Source organism: Talaromyces marneffei, chromosome 2, assembly GCF_009556855.1.
Source record: "Talaromyces marneffei chromosome 2, complete sequence".
In the NCBI taxonomy this organism is placed as follows: Eukaryota; Fungi; Ascomycota; class Eurotiomycetes; order Eurotiales; family Trichocomaceae; genus Talaromyces; species Talaromyces marneffei.
Genome location: NC_072349.1, coordinates 2,591,134 through 2,609,730, shown reverse-complemented (window position 1 = coordinate 2,609,730; position 18,597 = coordinate 2,591,134). Strand labels below are relative to the sequence as shown.

The following is an 18,597-nucleotide window of genomic DNA, read 5'->3' as shown; positions in this document are numbered from 1 at the left end:
TTCTTGGCGGCGAGTGAACCTTTCGACAGAGCTATCCCATATCGGGCCAAGCGCAACACTAGTGCGGCCGCGAGTGGATTTTGCTCCACGCTGAAACGAACAAGAGGAAGGAGAGAAGGCCAGAGCGAACGACAGCTCAGAGTCGTCTCTCTCGCTTTCTCCCTCCGCTTCTTCGTCCCCTTTTGCTTCTCTTCTGGCTATTGTGGGAGCCATCTGCCATTGACTTGATTTTCTGCTTTGTTTGTTGAGCTGGGCTTTCTTTTCACTTCTTCAAGATGGCTACTTTCTTCCAGAGCGTGTAAGTAGTTCCCCGCATCAAGAGTGACCCAACACAACACAACCAACCCCTTGACCCCTCTCTCCGACATTTTGATGCTCATGACAAGCTTATGCGCAATTTGATTTATTACTCTTGTCAAATTACTTCTGTGCTAATTTTGGTACTATTGCAGTCGTCAAGGCTTTGGCCGAGGGGGGAACAACAAGAACACCAACAACCAACCCAAAATGAACCCTGGTCAGGGTCAACAAGTGGCACAAGCGCAACAGACCGTGCCTGGTGCACAGGGTCTTCATAACTCGCCTTCGCTTGCATCGAATCTATCTGCCGATATCGTATCCAATAACGAAGATGCCCCGAAGTATTTCTTTCAGGAGAAGTACGCTCCGTTGAATGTGAAGGGCAACTTCTTGACGCTTTGCGCTTGTCCTAAGAACGTGGAACTTGGGGAATGGCTTGCTCATCAAAGTAAGCTCCAAATTTGATTATATCTGTTGCTTTACTGTACTAATGTTCATTTGCAGTCGTTGAGCAGTATCGGCTACTACACGGCATGCTGCAAGTCATCCAGGAGGTCAACACAGTGAATGGGTACCCGATTTGCAATGAAAGCACATGTCCCACAATGTCTGCCGGTCGGTACGTACTATACCACCAAAGTTTCCCCCCAAACATTCATATTCTAACAATGGTAGATTGACCTATACCTGGCTTGTCGACGGCCGGGCCGCAAAGATCTCCGCGCCCAAGTTCATTAACCGAGTTGAAAAATGGATCGTGAGCAAGATCCACGATCCGGTCATGTTCCCTACGGATCCCGTTCAGGGAGCCCCTCATACGTTTGCCTCCGGGGACGTCTCAACCCCCCCTGCAACCACCCCAATCGCGGCAGGTCCCACCAACTTGAATGCATCCTTGACTACCCTTGCTGGTCAGGATTGGATTGGCAAATCCAGCGGATTTCCTCCTACCTTTTACAAGGATTGTCAAGGAATTATGAAGCAGATGTTCCGTTGTTATGCTCACTTGTACCATGGACATTGGCTTGATCCTTTCTGGCATATCAACCGTCACGAAATGCTAAACATGTGTTTCGTACACTTTGTCACTGTTGCCAAGTATTACAAGCTAGTGGCTGACAAGGAGATGGAGCCAATGCAGCCTCTTATTGACCTCTATATGAAGCAGGAGAAGATTCCTCCCGAGGCTATTGCAGGTCACTGGGCATCCCAAGAAGCCGCCGCTGCTAGCTCGCAGACTCCCGCAGCCAATGCTCCTCCTTCTTAGATTGCATGCCTCATTGAGGTGGATTTGGGTACAATCTGCCGGCCAGCCATAGGCGCGAGCGCCTTGGTAATGTATCTGGTCAAATGAGGTCCAGAAGTCATTGTTGCATTTGTTATTTCTTTTGTTCTCTCATAAATTTGTTTGTCTAGGCATGACAATGTTGTTACGTCTCGCCTCGCAATATGCATACTATCTGATGTTGTCAATTGATTGTTTCCATAGCTACCGCTCTTACAGAAAGAGCGACGATGATTTTGAACGTTCTCGTGCTAAGTTCTTTTTGGTCTTACTTCTGTTTGTTCATGGGTGTCTCGTCATAAGAATGGGAAGTTTGGAGTTGTTTGCAACCATACTCAAGATACTCGATATGCAGGATTAACATATACAATGAAAAGACAGAAAAATTATAGATTATACCTATATATTGAAAAGGAAGGCCAGGGTATCAAATTGCACTCATCTTTAAGAATCAATATTTTGCTTTTTTTTTCACAAGTAAATGCCTTCATCGTCATCGCTGTCAGCCCGCCGCTCCTCGTCACCAATTTGCCCATTTGAAGGGTTCGTCAGCCCATTAACACGCCGCTCATCACGACTATCAGCAACCCCATTCGATTCATGCGATGAAATGCCATTCACTAGGGGCGTTGACTGAGAATCTTCCTCGCCCTGTATTCTCTCCCCATCAACACCTTCCTCCTCACCATCCTCCTCACCATCCTCCTCACCATCCTCCTCACCATCCTCCAAAACCTCTTCCATCCACCGCTGCCCCCTGCCTTCCACCTCAACTTTTAGTAATCTTATCCTCTCCGCCATGGCCTGCATAACCTCCTCATTCTCAACCACATATGCCTCCAGCTCCTTGTTGTCTGGCGAATCGGGACCTTCTTCAGACTCGATTATATATGTTCTTAGCTCTTCATTGGACCGTGTGAGGTGGGATATTGAGTTGCGAAGCTCGGAAACTTTGGCATAGAGAGAGGAGAGGGGGAGTTCTTTGATGGCTTCGGCGAAGGCGAGAGGGGAGATGGGTTGGGATTCGGAGGACATTGTTGCGCCTGAGGTTATGTATAGTGGGGTGTGTAGCTTCAAGATAGTATTTGGTGGAGCGGATATTCCGATCGTAAATCGTTCGATCTCTTAATATTGTCTGTAATGCTTCAAATCGATAGCGAGAAGGTTATTTGAGGAAAACGCAGCTGAGCTGCTCGTTAAGATGGTGATGTCGAGAGGAGTCGTAATGGATGGAACCTACCTAAATTCCTTATCGCATGCGTATCATCACGTGAAAAACAACGAGCATGCCTTTTGGTGGCCCACGTTCAGATAAATACCAATAATTTGTATGATATAGCTGAAGATTTCTTGAATGTAAACGAAATCAGTTTGTTTTTCTACGTATATCTAATGTAGATAAATTATTTTTGGATTGAATAACCCCGATGTAGATCAGCCAACCAAAGCTCCGCGCGGAAACTTCTCGGCATCTCCATCGCGGCCGCTCCTCTTCCAATCTTCCTCTGTACTTCGTAGTCAACACTCCTACAATCAACCCGGCTCTAGCGTGTAACACAACACACGTGGAGATGAGAAATGTGCCCTCGGTAGCATGGCATGGTTCATGCCTTGTTGGCATACGGACACTGTTCACGCCGTCTTGTACCGTGCAATCACCGGCCAATTTGATTGCGAATAGTTTACGGCGATGTTGGACACGGCGACAGCTTTCATATAGCTCACAAGGGGTATTGCGATATCAACAAGCATGGAAGACGACTCGACATACCTCACCCTTTGCTCCTATCTCAGCGGCCCGTTCTACACTTATCAGAACCGCAACAAACTCTACCACCGAACAGCCAAAAGAAATTGAACATGGCGTCCGCCTCGACTCGCAGCCATTATCGGCTGCCGAAATCAAGACAATATTTCGCTCATCAAGCGTCACACCTGAAATGGGCAATCGGATCTTGTCCGTCCTCCATGGCCGTCGATTAGAGGGTACCCTCGACTTGAATCTCCCTTCGGATATAAAACGTGCCGTGCGCTCGCGCACAATCGAGAATGGCCTCCAATGGCTTCGCGCAAATCACCCCATAGACGAAGATGCAGCTATTCTAGCCCGTATAGAGCGCGAAGAAAAGGAAGAAGAAGAACGATTGCTGCAATATGTGCAAGAGCTAGGTCCTCAAAGCGGGCATTGGAATGCTCAGCTGGGTGAGGAGGGTGATATATATGGTCGAAGTACTTTTCAAGAAACTCGAAAATTGAATGAGGCGAGACTACTTAAGGAACAGGAGAAGAATAGGAAGGAATGGCTGGAGGGGGAGATGAAGGACCGAGAGAAGATTCAGAAGCAGTTGAAGGGGAATACGGAGTTGCAGAAGTATAATCCTTCTGCAGTCGTGGAGGGTACACTCCCCCTATCTCATCTCAAAGGATGTAAAAAGGAATGGGAATGCTAATTTGACTGAATAGCTCGACCACGAGCCGACCCGCAGGAACGACCGTTCCTCGCCTGGGCTCAGAAGCATTACGTTCGAGCCGAGAACACAGACTCCGATTTCAGCACGATGACAACAGTAAGATCTATCACGTCTCTTTTACCACTGAATCGACCTAACATAACTAGGCGCGCCGTATCCTACCAGCCTTCGGCGTAACCCTTCTCGTCCTAGGACTATGCTACTACTACGCAGAAACATACCAACCACCAGTATACTATAAACGAATGTGGAAAGGTATTCCCCCAGCAGCTGCAACAATAATGGGCCTCATGGCTACCAATGTAGGCGTATGGATGTTGTGGAAACTGCCCCCTGCATGGCGAATGTTGAATCAGTACTTTATCAGCGTGCCATTGTATCCTTATGCCATGAGTGTGGTGGGCAGTGTTTTCAGTCACCAGCAATTTAAGCATTTGCTTACCAATACCGTGATTCTCTGGCTTATTGGACTGAGACGTGAGTCCCTTTCCCCTCCCCCTCTCCTTACTATAGCATATGATCGAAAGCCTGACAGTTGCAGTGCACGACGAAATCGGCCGTGGCAATTTTCTGTCATTATACCTCGCCTCCGGCGTCGTCGGCTCACTTATATCCTTGACATCGCATGTCCTCCTCCAAAGGCTGACTGTAACCTCCCTCGGTGCCAGCGGCGCAATCGCCGGTCTAGTCGCAGCTTGGTGTATGCTGCACTCTGAGTAGGCCCCTTCCCATCCGCTTTTTTCCTCTTCAAACAACCTACTAACCTCACGATTCAGCGACAAACTCGTCCCCAGCTTCCTCCCCCACGATTGGCGCGACTCCATCTCCGCCAACGGTTCCACCGTCCTCGCAGCCATAGTCGCCTTTGAAGTCTTCAATCTCGTTTCTCCGTTCAAAGTAGTCGGAAAACTAGATAATTACGCTCATTTGGGTGGCTATTTTGCGGGGTTCGTGTGGGCGCTGCTGTATAAATCGAAGAGGGAGAAGGAGAGGCAAAGGAAGAGAAATGAGAGAGGGTTTTTGGATCGGATCGGTTCTGTCTAGCTGATTTGAGAATTGTCCAATCTCATTGAGGCGTTTTTTTATGTATTATTATATGGAGATAGCTGTGTATAATTATAAAGATAATCATACTTTATGTTCATGATATATAGATAGAGTACCTAGGTATGTACAGTCTGAAAAATATCTCGGGGGTGTCCGTCATGTTTGGTCCATCCCGCAATATTCGATTTGGTATGACCGTATATGTTTGTGATTTGCAATAAATATAGTTGTACATTCAATCATAATCCTCCCATGACAACGCTCAAAGCCCGTCCGACGCAGGAGGCCCCTTGTACGCTAGAAATATAAAGTCAGCACCAAGTATTTCCAAACAAAAGGAACAGTACTTACTTTTCCTCGCATAAACCCCATACCAAACCGCGGAAATAGCCATAAATCCCACAAACACAACAGCTGCATAGTTCATCGAAACAGCAGTCACCGGCAGGACCGATGGCATACAAAACAGAACCAACTCAAAGGCAATCCATAGCAACGCGACAATGTTTACCACAAGACCCAGGACAGGGCCACAGTTGAATCTGGCTTTGTTGACTTCCTGGCGTTTATGGAAGACGCTGGCGCCGATGGGGATTGCATAGCTGATTGCTAAAGCGACGACGCCGACGGAAACGAATGCGGTGAATGCGCTGGAGCTGCCTAGGTTGATTAGGCCGAGGAGCATTTGGACGACTGTCACAAGAACGAGGGACCAGACGGGCACGCCGAGGCGAGAGTTGACTTGGGCCCAGAGTTTGGATAGCGGGAGAGCTTCGTCGCGGGCAAAGGCGTATGTTGTTCGGGATGCTGCTACTGTGATGCTAATGGAGCAGAAGAGTGTGATGGCCAAGACCAGGAAAATGAGTCCCAGACCAGCGCCAGGTGAGCCCATGACTTGCTGGAAGATATATGGCAATGCCTGTGCCGCAGGGGCTAGAATGAGGTCTTCCAAAGGTGGGAGAGTGACGCAGATGGGGATGATAAAGAACAAACCGGCGATTCCACCAACAGGAACACAGAGAGAAATGGCTTGAGGAACTTTAACAACGGCATTTGAGCATTCTTCTGCCATGGCGGAAATCATACCGACCGCTGAAAAGCAGTATGCAGCTGGCAAGAGTCCGATGAAGAATGTGAAACCTCCCCATCCTGACAGACTGGTATCATAATGTCCCAAGGAGTATGAAACATCATGACGACCCACATCGGCCTTGACAGAAAGCGCAATCATGATAATCAAAATACTAATCGCAGTCCAAGCAGCGCAGATGGTATCAATCATAGGCAAGAATCGGTTTCCGAAAGTGCAAATGACAAAGGACGACAGACAAATCGCATAGAAGATCAGAAGCAATTGCCAGTTATTCGCAGACCAGTCGGGATGGTACATTGAGATTGTCCCAGAGAGCAAGGACGCAAATCCAAAGTTCACAGACAGAGTGATTGTCCAGTTACCAATGAGCCAGACCCAGCCGTTGATGAAGGACAGAACAACTTTGGCCCGTTGGGGCACGAGCTGAAACGACCAGTAGTATGGACCGGCAGAGGTAGGCCAGCGAGAGGCCAATTCAGCGAGCGAGAGGGCGACGCATTCATCTAGGACGCAGACAACGATCCAGCCCACGAAGATGGAGAGCGGTCCACCGCCGTAGATGGCGCTCATCAGGGGTCCTCCTTCGCCATACGGGATGGCGGCGATGGCGAGTGTCTGGAAGAGGAGTGTGAAGAGGGATCGGTTCCTGGTCAGTTCCTGCACGTATCCCAGCTGTTCGAGACCTTCTGCTTGACCGGTGCCATCCGTGTCTTTGGTCATGACACTCTCAGGTTCTGGAACTTTTTCGGTGGACATTTTTGCCGTTGTTCTTATTGTTTATCTATATGGACTGACTTGATGAAGAGAGTTTTGGCCTCGTGAAGAGCAGTTACGCAGGGATATTTGTGTCCGTCAGAGTCAGTCAGGTTATGAATCCGAGATCGTATGTATCGACTTGGACTCGCTTGTGTTCGATTGGCGAAATTAGTTCAATTGAATGGAACTGCCAATATCGATGGTAGATATGTTGGTTTTTCTTCTGAAGATTATTGCTTGTAGTCGATGTAGGTAAGGGAGCTCATGTGACACAAGCTCGTCGTATATGGAAAAATATAGCTCATCACCACGGAGAGACCGCCTAGGCATATCTCCAGGGTAGCCATAAAGCCCAAAGGGGTCCTCAGTCTTATATATCTACGTGTGTCTTTATCGACATTGATAAGAAACTAGCCTCACACTATCGCTGCGGCACCTGCATGGCCGAGCATTGACCAGTAGATAGACTCGCCAGGAGCTATGATCTCTTGACGCCATCAGTTATCCTTTTTATTTTATTGCCTGGGTAGGTAGTTGTTTGGCCCATCGTATGTTTTAGCCATGGTTCATTCGTTGATAAGATAAGAGGACCTGCTAAGTTTTGGTCAAGCTTGCCGAAAGATTTTGAGATTACAGTAGGTACTATCAACTAGGTACACACTTTCAACATTGGATAGGTTGCCAGGAGGGCTACAACATGGAGTCGGCTTAGTATAAGGGCATCGAGGTGTTTGATCAGATTCATCTTTTTTTTTTCTCTCGTCTATTCTCCCCTGAGGTAGATACTCGCTTTTCTCCGACCACCACATCCGACATGAATGTCTACGAAAGTTAGTTAACTAGTATGTGCAGAGAAATGTACTGATAGCTTATCTGCCACCAAGATAGGTACTCCACACATTCAACCACGGATAGGTACCTACCTATCAATCGATGGTCTCGAGTCTCCTCACCAGGTAACTTAACTGCATCGTTAATATATTCTCCGCACATCCGCGCCCACGGGATCTGCAAGAAGAAAACATGTCTACGCGAGTTAGGGGGGCAAGACGATCCAATGTTGTTTCGGGGATATCGATTTCCGCTAGACTGGTTTGGGTAGCTAGATAGGCCAGAATCGTTTTTAGTAGATTATTAGCTCAGTTTGGCTAGGGTTAGGGCAGGCAGGGATAAGTTATCGTTTTCAGTTTTTGCTTTTCCAACTTTTGTTGGTTCTTGAATACTATGAGAATTTGTTCGATAGTTATGCCAAATCTCCAACATGTGCGGGTGTACGTACCATGCATGTAACGACTCTGAGACCCCCGCGTTACCAACCAATCTAGCCAAGTGCCGACTACGTACAACTCGACTTACCTATGTAGTAAGTCTCACAGCTGAACAATGCCTACATTTTATATGGCAGGGCTACGTGTAAGTTAGCTATCAGTAACACAATCAGTGCAATCTCTAATTTACCATGCAAGTAGCCGTCTCGTATCTCTGTCTACGTATTATTATGTGATTGCCTATTGTAATCGACTTCTTCCTCCTCAATCAAACCTTCTATTTCGAAGAGTCTCTCTATAAGGAAATACATTCCTCTCTTCTTTCCTCTTCTCTTCGTATCTAGTCTGATAGGTTGATGGTTAGAACTACCTGATTAGGAATGTGGAAATATTTTCCTTTCTGGGTATGGTTTCGTACTGCTGTATTATATCGTAATTATTGGAGATAGAGGGGGGGTATTTTTGTTATCATCATGGGTTTGATAGCGTGTTGATGTATTGTTTTGTATTGATACGATACATGGTGATTATGTGTGTCGGTCACATGAGATCTGTAGATAAGGATGGAACAGGAGGTTAAATCACTACGTAGTTTATGGAGTACTAGTCTACAACGTCCACAAGAGAAATGGACTCCAAGTCTCGAATACAGCTCACACGTATACATCCTTCCTCCTCTTATGGAATGTATAACTAGTGACTAGTATTCTACCTCCCTATGTACTACCTGCTATTAGCAAGTATCTAAGCAATTACTCCATTCGGCAAGTTAACAGTAGCCACCCACTCATGCCAATTGGCCGACCCATGTATATCCTCTCTTTCATAGTTAATGAACTATAACTAGTTACTCTGTAGTAACTTAGTCATTTGTATCTAGTGCATGCAGGCAATCCTTTGATACCTGACACGTCTCTCACACCCGAGTAGTTGCATTATATGTTATCATTAATCGTAAAGAAGACTAGATCCCTAAATATGTATAAAACAAGAAAGACCATAACTTCCCAAACACCTGTTCCGTTCACAACCAACCTCCTGCCTAATCTGAATAAGTCGTTGTCCCTATACACGCAAACGCCCTGGCAAGAGATACCCCTAATTTCACCCGAGATAAAAAAAAAACGCTTGACTTTTTTTTTTTAAAAAAAAAAAATATGAGGGACCCGGAAAGAGAGAAACAAGTCTAAAAGAGGAACGTCTTTTCCGCTATAGGCGTGAAACATTCCCACCACGACTCAGATTGCTCCTCCTGCTCCTCCTCAACTAACGGTACTCGCGCCCATAACCCTCGCAGGAAAGTCTCCATGACCTTCAAGGAACCAAAATTCAAAAACGCAGCTGTCGATCTTATAGCCATCAGGTTTGCCTTTTGCTGGGGTGCTGTTCGGCAATGTGCACCGATCACAAGTGCTGGGAAGAGAAGGCAATGAGCTAGTTTGCCCTTAAGACGTGACTCGCATATAGCTCTAAGGCCATGGGAGGTGGCTTGTTGGACCAAGGGGTGCGAAACATCGAGGCGATGGAAGACGCGGTATATATATATGAGTCCTGTAAGACGGTAGGCGTTGCAAAACACGGTCCAGGATTCGTCAAGCTCAAGTTGGGCCTTGTATGAGTACATGGGGGCCAGAAGGTGAGGTGACAAGGGAGTTTGTGTGTTGCGAGAGGGTTTGAGGGCAAAAATATCGTTTTGTTGGCCCATGAATAGGGTTTCTAATCCATCCATGGGGGTGGCATAGCCCCTTAGAGCCATGGTAAGGGCCTCCAACTCATCGCCGAAGAGTGCACTTTCACTACCACTATGTACGGCATGTCCCAAACGAGCCAGACGGGATAGTATCCGCATGATATCTAGGAACGGGTCACACGGCGGAAGCACACCCCACCATCCATCGCTACCAGCGAAATGAGCCCATGTAGTATCGCGGAAATACTGCTCCTCACCAGTAAGCAGTGAATATGTCAGATCCATAGTCGCGAAACACGACAACATCAACGCTGGAAGGCCACGTTTATGTCGTTGAAGAAGCTGTTGATGCAGTTTCCATTGACTCAGAATGGCTCTTCCACCGCGATAGTGGACATGACAAGCGGCGCTCTCGTCGTTGGGATCAATCACGCCGTCGAGAATGCAAAGGAGAACGTTGGCAAGGAATAAATCTAGTGGAGGAACACGACGTGCTTTTCGGTGATGAGTTGGATTCTCCAACTGTGTGCGAAAGTTGTAAATCGCTTTAAGACGAGCTGTTCTTTTGGATAGAAAGGCGTCATGCTGTCCAGGACGGTAGGTAAGTTGCTGGTGGGCGTTGGCAACTGCAGTTACCGAGTACCGGAGTGCTGGATATTTGTTTACCGCGACCAGATCTACTAGGACCGGTTGGGTGGAGAGATTGAAGCGGTCAATCACAATGTGCTCAAAGTACAGCATCAACTCATCGGCTATTACAAGTGATGGCACTTCTGGAAATTGACAAGTTTTGCTGGTGTCTGGCGATTGAATCTCTTCTCCTTCCTCTTCATCGGCCACTCTCACGAGTTCTAAACTTGTTTCTCGCTTAGACGAAAGCGGCGACGATGACAATGAGAACGATGGCGATGGCGAAGTCAACGTTGACGGCGACAGCTGCCCGTTCACCGAGTATTTGCTATCTGTAGGGCTACCGCTCGACACCGGCACATTTTGACCCGCAAAACGACCTCGAGCAGCGACGCCATTACACCATCTGAGTCGCAGCTTGCCGTACTCGCACACCTGATTTTCAGAGGTGCAGCGCGAGCATTGCGGCCGTTGCAAGTTGCATATGACACGACGGTCTTTACAGGCCCAGCATGAGCCTTCGACTGTTCTGACTCGTTTCGGCGTCATGGAGATGGAGGGGTTGTGATAGGAGGCATCAGTAGTGGAGTAGTTACTGTCCGATAAGGTCGGTCGGTCCTTGATCTGGAACTTGGCTCGAACTCGCTGAAAGTGCTTCTTCCATTCGATTATAATATATGTTTCTGTTCCATATCTCTCGTCCAGCAGTACGCTTTATATACACTGGCCGTCAATGGATATGTTAGTAGATTAATCACCAGAAAGGATGACTTATCGAGATGGAGTCGTCTAAACAAACTCGACTATCTACCGGATAGCGGAAGCGCTAAACCCTTAACGGGAATAGCACGTTGTTTAATTTACCACTACGCACGTAAGTAATACTAAGTACGTACGCAACGCGCCTTTGTCCTGTCTTTTTTGTTACACAAACTCCGACCATGCGACTAACTTGTACCTCCTACACTTTGCCATATACTCAACAAGCAATTCAAAGCGAGACGCGGTATGGGTGTAACAACACATATATAACAAAAAATGCTCTCTCCTAAGTAAAAGATTTGATCTATTACCTATTCCGCATAAGCCTTGTGTTACGTTCTGCTTTCCAGCCAACAGTCCATTCGTCCGGCCAGTACGGAGTATTTATTACCATCCCTCGGTGATCATCAATCAACACCATCAAGAAGCCCAAACAAACTTGAGTAAAAATTGCTTGACCTGCATATCTACAGTCCTGCCGATCGGGCGGCCATGCGACAACAAAAAGCAAACAGGCAGGCACTACAAGGCATCATCAGGACAGGGTATGTAGTCAATAATCCCAACGTATCGCGCATACCCATAACTATAATGGCTAGAAATGGAAATAGACGCCGTAGAAGAAAGAAAGAAAGAACCCCGAAAAGAAATAGCAAATAACAAAAAACAAAAAACAAAACAAAAGCGTTGACGAGGTGCAATCAATCAAGATTTTCGAGGAACGAAAGAAATCTAGATTCGAATGTGGAGAGTCACTTCTTTCAGGGGTCTCAGCTGAGCCCTAACCTAACATTTTCCACTAGTTACCTTACGTATTCAGCGGTCTGTCTGGCTCTGTATACCCAAGGTACAGAACACACCGGGTTCTGCAGACCGACCTTCGCTCCAGGTCATGTTCATTCAGACTGGCGGTATTGGAGAGTCAGTAGATGTGGCTGCAGCGCATACAATCAAACATATCAAAAGGTTACACGGCATATCGACCTAAATCGGCGACATCAATGCGATAAATAGTTTACATTTAACTACATCCATACATACTGTACATACATGAGTCAAAATGTTTGACTTCTTGACCGAGATCCTCTTTTTGTTTGATTCGTGTCAATATCAATATTTTGTGATGATTATCATAGATGCGACAAGCGGCAAAGGCATTTCTTCCAACTTCGGAACGAGGGACAAGGCTGGAGCCTGGGTGAAGGTGTGTATGGATAATACTGGAGATACGGTGTAGCACGATGAAATACAAATACTAGGATCCCTCATCAAAATATGGATAGACTATTAAGTGATATCTAGAAAAGGAAAAAAAAAAAAAGAAAAAAAAAGAAAAAGAGGGTATTGCTTAGGTATACATCACATCACATCAATGAAAAGAAAGTTGGGTAGACACAGGGGTTCGATGCTATAATTATACGGCGACAGAAAGTTGTGGGACTATCATATCAGGTCAGCCTATCATTCCAAATAAAATGACATGTAACAAGGACTTACTGCTCAATCCATAACCCTGCGCATTACCATCACGGTTACCTTGCTCAATTTCAACCCGAATCGCCACGTCCAGTCCACCATCCAGTTGACTGGTGTTACTATATCCATCCGCAGCTGGATGGCTTGTTCCAGTGCCTTCTTCACCTATATGCAGCGGCGAATGGCCATCCTTGGGTGCACTGCTGGGCGCCAATGAGTGCGGCTGCGCGCTAGGCCCACTCGTACCAGATGGGTCAATCTCGGTGATACAGGCGTAATTTCGCGACGGCATGGTGACCTTGTTCCAGGATGTGCCCTTTTCTACACCACCCGGTTGGTCGTCAAAGAGTGGCATAAGTGTCTCATCCGTTTCAGGGTCAAGGTGATGGATCTTGTTCCTACGTGCAAGCAGATTGGCCACAGCCTTGGGAGGCGGCTTGTTGGTAATGGCACTGCTGATGATGTTTGGCATAAAGCGAAAGTCGTTCTCGATGGGGATATTCAAGCTCACTTTCGAATAGAATCGACCGAGGGCTGCTAAATGGACATCGCCACCGAGAATCGTAATGCGTACTGAATGCTCCTTTGATAATTGTTGAAGGCGATGAATCAATTCTCGACGCTCAGCTTTATGATGTCGAGCAGTGTAATGATCATCAAGGTCGTCCAAAAGATCTACCTGACCATCGAAGTTGTTGAATAGACCACCGCCAACTCCGAATCTTTTGTTCAGCAGACGAACGGGCGCAATCAGCGGAGACGTGAGAATGTTCTCCAGCCAGGCAAGACGAGGGTAGGCAATAGGAACTCCGAGCAGCAGAATCAAATGTTTGATTTCTCCATTCGCCTGTTTGAATTCTCGGTGTATGCGCTGAAAGATCAGATCATAAGTTTCGGGATAATTGACCTGCATACGTGTGCGTTCTGTACGTGCATCGACACCGGCAAATGCGATCCGCCGACCCAGACGCATGTACAAGCTGCGACTTCTCTCTTCAACGTACGGACCCGGTGTGTTGCCCAAGATCCACCGTGGGTCAGGAGTTGGCTCATCGAGAACGAACGTATTCTCCAGTTGACGTTGATCGATAGGCTCCGTTGCATCCGTGGTGAAGGTGGTCTTGGGCGGCGCAACGTGGTGCTGGAAAAGACAATAGTACTTGAAGGCCACTCCTCCAATACCTCGGAACACGGCGCATTTCATGAAATGGTCGGTATATGATCCAAAACCATCAATTATGTCGTGGTCATCCCAGATATTGATCTGGGGAATCTGCCCGTTGGCAGTCTTGAAAGGTTCCTGGTTGTACCACCGCACATAGTTTTTGTAGTAGAATTCATCACATTCTGCCCTCAATTCGCCAGAAAAGTCATGCGCCTGTCTCTTGATGGGATTTTTGATATTAGTCCATTCATTAAGCGGTCCATCAACACGGATATTATCATTGTATATTTGATCACCACCACCAATCATGACATGGAAAGGTCGTTTTTCATGCACTCGCAGGACATCATTCCATAGCGCGGGGCCAGCCCAGCTTTCTGTATCTGTGCCCACCGAAAATCCATTACACGAATGGAACATGATGCGCATAGACTGATACCAAGCGGGAACTGTAAATGTCCACTCGGACGCAGTGGAGGTAGATTCGTTGACATATCGGAACCCTGGAATGGTGTATGCCCATCGAGCTTCGTACTCGGTCAACGGGAACGAAAACTGAAACCTCCAAAAGGCCTTTTTCGGGTCTTCGTATAGCTTGTCAACTTTGTATGAGCTGGGGACCTGCGATCCAAACTGTCCATTTGTGGGAGCTTGCGACACGGGTCCGACGTGACGTAGGGATAATTGCGGCTGGGCTTGTCCGGGGTTTGTGACAATCAAGATACTGCCATAGTATATTGCGGATGGGCCCTCGACATCCATACCACGGTAATTGAGCAATGGGCCAGCTATCACATCTACAGAACCGGCGCTAACTGTACCGTTCGTCTCTGTTCGTAAGTGTGTTAGCGCAATTTTTTCTGTCAGCGTTACCAAGACATACCATAGTTCTGCGCCGGCGGCGCAAATTGGCTCGGCACTTGTTCATTGTAGTATGCCATGATGTGGTATGTTCTGCCAAAGCGGTGTTTTGAATATTGGGACTGCTCGACTGTCGCGACAACAGATTGGTCAGGGAGCTTGAAAGAGTAATTCAACTCAACCCTCGAGATACAGAGAGGGGTATTCAATGGTTGGTGTCAAGGAAGGTAGAAGTGAAAGAAAAGATTGGGAGTGGTCGAAATTAAATCTGAAAAGGAGCTGGGCTGAGAAAAGGAATGAATCAGCTTCTTGCTCACTGACTGAACCGCCCCAGTCGACTAGCTACTGAATCGCGAACCTATCAGGCAGTCATATAACTCAACGCAGTCAATTGAGCAGACGAATATGAATTGGCTGACTACCGAGTCAAGACACTAAGCATCAGCCAAGCAGAATAGTGTCCGTGTTCTCCGAACAACATCAGATACATGTAAATATCATTTCAAGTTTGCTGCTGATTTTACTGTTGGCGAAACTCCCATTGACGATGCCAAGCGCCCCCCTTACAAACCACAGCCAGGTCAGCCAATAATAACCAATAGTGCGTCGCACTAAAATTCCACCGAATGCCACTTATATTGACCGAACAGGACTAGCGCCACTAGCCTCATGATTACCATCTAATCTGTGCACATTCAACCAACCACGGCCCAGAATAAGAGAGCAGCAGCCACAATGCCAAGCGCGCCAAGCGCTCTTGCCTTGGCAACCCGTCGGCAGTGGAGCAAGACACGTCTGCAGAAGCCAATGAACAGCTCGCCCTCGGCGGATCGAAATCTCTTCTCAATACACGGAACCAGGACAGCGTCATGATGTGGCTGTGCTGGTGCTGTTGGGGAGCTTGCGCATAGGCGGGCTAAGCCATACTGATACGCGGCGGCTTGCATAACATCCCGGCCGTTCCACAGCCATTCAGCATTTAGGTGGCTGAAATTCTGCATCCAACATGATACGTGATACCTAGGAACTTGTTGAATTATGGTGGGATAAAAAATAATGGCAATGGGGAGTGTTGGGGTGTGGGGGTGGATGTGTGGCTGGGATAGATGAATAAATATATAATGAATTCACTGACTCAGATCGTTATGCTGGATGGCCGCCCTACAACGTCCCTCGTCCTATTGGTTTCATACACACGTACACGAGTCAGTGTTATAATATCCCAATGCAAAAGGTATGAGACATGTAGTGTAAACACACAACGATCGTGCATAATCTGCAAGGAGCCACGCAGTCAATGTACGTAAACGTCATCCCCTCAGCCCTAGGTAAAGTCGCAACTAATCTACAGACTCAAGCCCAATCGACCGACGCTTCCGTGGAACCCCCTCATTCGCTCCATGTCGATAATGAGGAACAACAGCCGGCTGCTGACTGACGTCGCTGCGCCGCCGCCGCCGTCGGACCGTCTGATAGCATCGATCCAGCTCAATCTCAATTGCGCACCTTACTCTTAAGGCGCTGACAGCGGGCCACACGCCCCGCTCACCTTTACGTACCCAGTAATCCAGGCCCGCTTTGGAAGGGGCTTGGAGAAGTTTGAGGAAATCGCTCGTGGTCAGGTCTGGAATGAGGGTTAAGCTCGGACCGGGAATATTTTCGTCCATGAGCAGGCGCCGGAGACTCATGGGTAGGAATCCGAGGTAGTCTAGCTGTTTTAATCTGTGTCTTATCTCCAGCATGATCAATCGCATAAGAGGTTGGTTGAGACTTGCGTGACTGCTGAGTCGTTGGCCGGGGTGAGTGTCGGGGTATAGGAAGGGAACAATGTATGGCCGTGTTTGGGAAACGATGAAATGGTTGACATTAAACAACTCGGCGAGTCGAGCGAGCGGCAGTTCTCGGCCGCTGAGATTGACCTGCCGCCAGGACCGGAATGTGACGTCTTGGGTATGAGGCCAGGGGACAATTGCGCCTGTCTCGTCTTTGCAGTAGAGTGTGCCCGAGGATACGTTTGAAGCTAGCGCAGCGGACCGAATGAGCTATAACTATAAGTCAGAAACAAGTACAACACCAGTGTAGAGGACAGAAGAGACTCACCACATTAGGTGCCGTCAGATAATTCAACAAATTTGGAAATGCGCCCTTTCCTGAAGCCGCTACAGTGATGTTCAATATCCTCTTTGTCTTTGCATACGCCTCTTCAAAGGTCATATCGCCCACATATGTCCGTACACAATCCTCCAGAACAGACTCATCAAGGAAGTTTCCTTCCGTAAAATATCGCCACAGCCAGCCAAAACCAATTCGTGACCGTTCATTCTGCATTGTGCCTGCTACCAAATTCCCTTTCGATTTCCCCTTTGCGGATTCACCATTAAATGCACAAAATTCGAGGATATCACTGTCCAAAAAGTCTAAGAGTTCGTCTTCTGTACGAACACCGACAAGAGCACCTACTAAAGCTCCTGTGGCAGTACCAGTAATGATACGAGGTAAAAGACCTCGAAGATGCAATGCCTTGACAACACCCAAATGACATAGCCCAAAGACAGAACCACCCTGTAGAACGAGAGTAGTTCTGCCAAACGCCTGTCGAGTATCATGTAGCAATTCCAGTTTGGCCTGAGACGTGAAACCGCTCACGTGCATAGGTATGGTTTCTAGAGACGTGACGTACTGAATGGATAGAGCCACATGTGTAATATAGTCGTCAATCAACAGTTTTGTACCGGCATAGGCGTGATTGAAAAGTTTCGTAGAGGTGATGTTACCAAGATTGCGAACCAGGCCGGAGCGAAGAATGCTGACCAGAGTCAGGATATCCTCTGACTCCCGGGCGCCCAGGATTGATTCTAGTCTCTGAAGGATGAGTCTGTAGTCATAATGTTTGCTTGTTGGGTTTTGGCGCCTGCAATACAGAGTGAGTGAATGGAACGTTCATTGTTTTTTTTTGACTTTGGGTGGTTATATGTAGGCATACCATAAATCAGCGCTAAGCAACTCGTCGAGTCGAAAGGCAGTCTCCTCCCACTCCTCGAACGTATTCGCTGTGCTAAGCGCATAAGATAATTTATTCTTTGGAGATCTTGATCTCAGCCATAACATCCATCTCTGTAATCAGAAATGTTAGCGTATCGAAAGGAGGATAAGAGAATTGATGACATCACATACATGATTCCAAAACTGCACAACGTCAAGTATCATGCCAAAGATTGCTGTAAGTAAGCTCCATAGTTTGGCGCCGAGTGTAAGCAGCGGCATGCTGTCGAAGTCTCGTTCTTGTTTGTATTTGAACAATAACGTAAGCTTAATGGACCGAGGACGTCAACAGCCGGCCAAGTCGCCGACATGAGATGGAACCAAATGCGACGAAGCTCTTCTTCACTTCCTCATCAACATGACGAAAGGGGACGGACGAGATACTCGCATAATGGAAGAACAATAAAAGAATACGGAAGGAAACAATCAAATGATAGAGGTGTAAACACTCCCACCTCGTGAGCGACGTTGATGACTTACATGTGATTGTGGTCATCGTCAACGGAGTGACACGTCCTCCAGCCAATGGGATCACGTTACGCTTCCCCGCAAATGTAGGGTGACCAGTCCACTTTTGGACGAGGGCTTAGGGCTTGATAATGATAGAGTCTACACTCTACAGATATATGGACAAGGACAACAACTGTACAATGATAGCCATTTGCCTGGAAAGAGTACATCATGTGATTGTAGTCTCTGTATGTATATATGTATGCCCTTGTCGACTATGTCTGGTGAGCGGTAAACCAAG

General features: G+C 47.3%; 7 protein-coding genes across 7 annotated transcripts; 2 read left to right on the top strand and 5 right to left on the bottom strand.

The window, feature by feature from the left end:
- Nucleotides 1-275: 275 nt before the first annotated feature.
- Nucleotides 276-1,567, top strand: EYB26_003304 (uncharacterized protein; the record flags this gene model as incomplete). Its single annotated transcript, XM_054262605.1, has 4 exons — nt 276-298; nt 453-748; nt 805-919; nt 976-1,567. 4 exons carry the CDS (start codon nt 276-278, stop codon nt 1,565-1,567), a joined length of 1,026 nt encoding a protein of 341 aa, XP_054118580.1.
- A 489-nt stretch (nt 1,568-2,056) lies between these two features.
- On the bottom strand, nt 2,057-2,620 carry EYB26_003303 (uncharacterized protein; the record flags this gene model as incomplete). Its single annotated transcript, XM_054262604.1, has 1 exon — nt 2,057-2,620. The coding sequence occupies one exon, from the start codon at nt 2,618-2,620 to the stop codon at nt 2,057-2,059; it is 564 nt and encodes a 187-aa protein (XP_054118579.1).
- Nucleotides 2,621-3,156: 536 nt separating this feature from the next.
- EYB26_003302 (uncharacterized protein) lies at nt 3,157-5,100 on the top strand (the record flags this gene model as incomplete). Its single annotated transcript, XM_054262603.1, has 5 exons — nt 3,157-3,982; nt 4,049-4,152; nt 4,203-4,533; nt 4,598-4,772; nt 4,833-5,100. The coding sequence occupies 5 exons, from the start codon at nt 3,157-3,159 to the stop codon at nt 5,098-5,100; spliced, it is 1,704 nt and encodes a 567-aa protein (XP_054118578.1).
- A 265-nt stretch (nt 5,101-5,365) lies between these two features.
- EYB26_003301 (uncharacterized protein) lies at nt 5,366-6,952 on the bottom strand (the record flags this gene model as incomplete). Its single annotated transcript, XM_054262602.1, has 2 exons — nt 5,366-5,400; nt 5,455-6,952. The coding sequence occupies 2 exons, from the start codon at nt 6,950-6,952 to the stop codon at nt 5,366-5,368; spliced, it is 1,533 nt and encodes a 510-aa protein (XP_054118577.1).
- A 2,454-nt stretch (nt 6,953-9,406) lies between these two features.
- On the bottom strand, nt 9,407-11,089 carry EYB26_003300 (uncharacterized protein; the record flags this gene model as incomplete). Its single annotated transcript, XM_054262601.1, has 1 exon — nt 9,407-11,089. One exon carries the CDS (start codon nt 11,087-11,089, stop codon nt 9,407-9,409), a length of 1,683 nt encoding a protein of 560 aa, XP_054118576.1.
- A 1,627-nt stretch (nt 11,090-12,716) lies between these two features.
- EYB26_003299 (uncharacterized protein) lies at nt 12,717-14,884 on the bottom strand (the record flags this gene model as incomplete). The annotated part of the gene is made up of 3 exons (XM_054262600.1): nt 12,717-12,742; nt 12,800-14,773; nt 14,827-14,884. 3 exons carry the CDS (start codon nt 14,882-14,884, stop codon nt 12,717-12,719), a joined length of 2,058 nt encoding a protein of 685 aa, XP_054118575.1.
- A 1,260-nt stretch (nt 14,885-16,144) lies between these two features.
- Nucleotides 16,145-18,068, bottom strand: EYB26_003298 (uncharacterized protein; the record flags this gene model as incomplete). Its single annotated transcript, XM_054262599.1, has 4 exons — nt 16,145-16,846; nt 16,905-17,715; nt 17,788-17,918; nt 17,979-18,068. 4 exons carry the CDS (start codon nt 18,066-18,068, stop codon nt 16,145-16,147), a joined length of 1,734 nt encoding a protein of 577 aa, XP_054118574.1.
- Nucleotides 18,069-18,597: the final 529 nt, after the last annotated feature.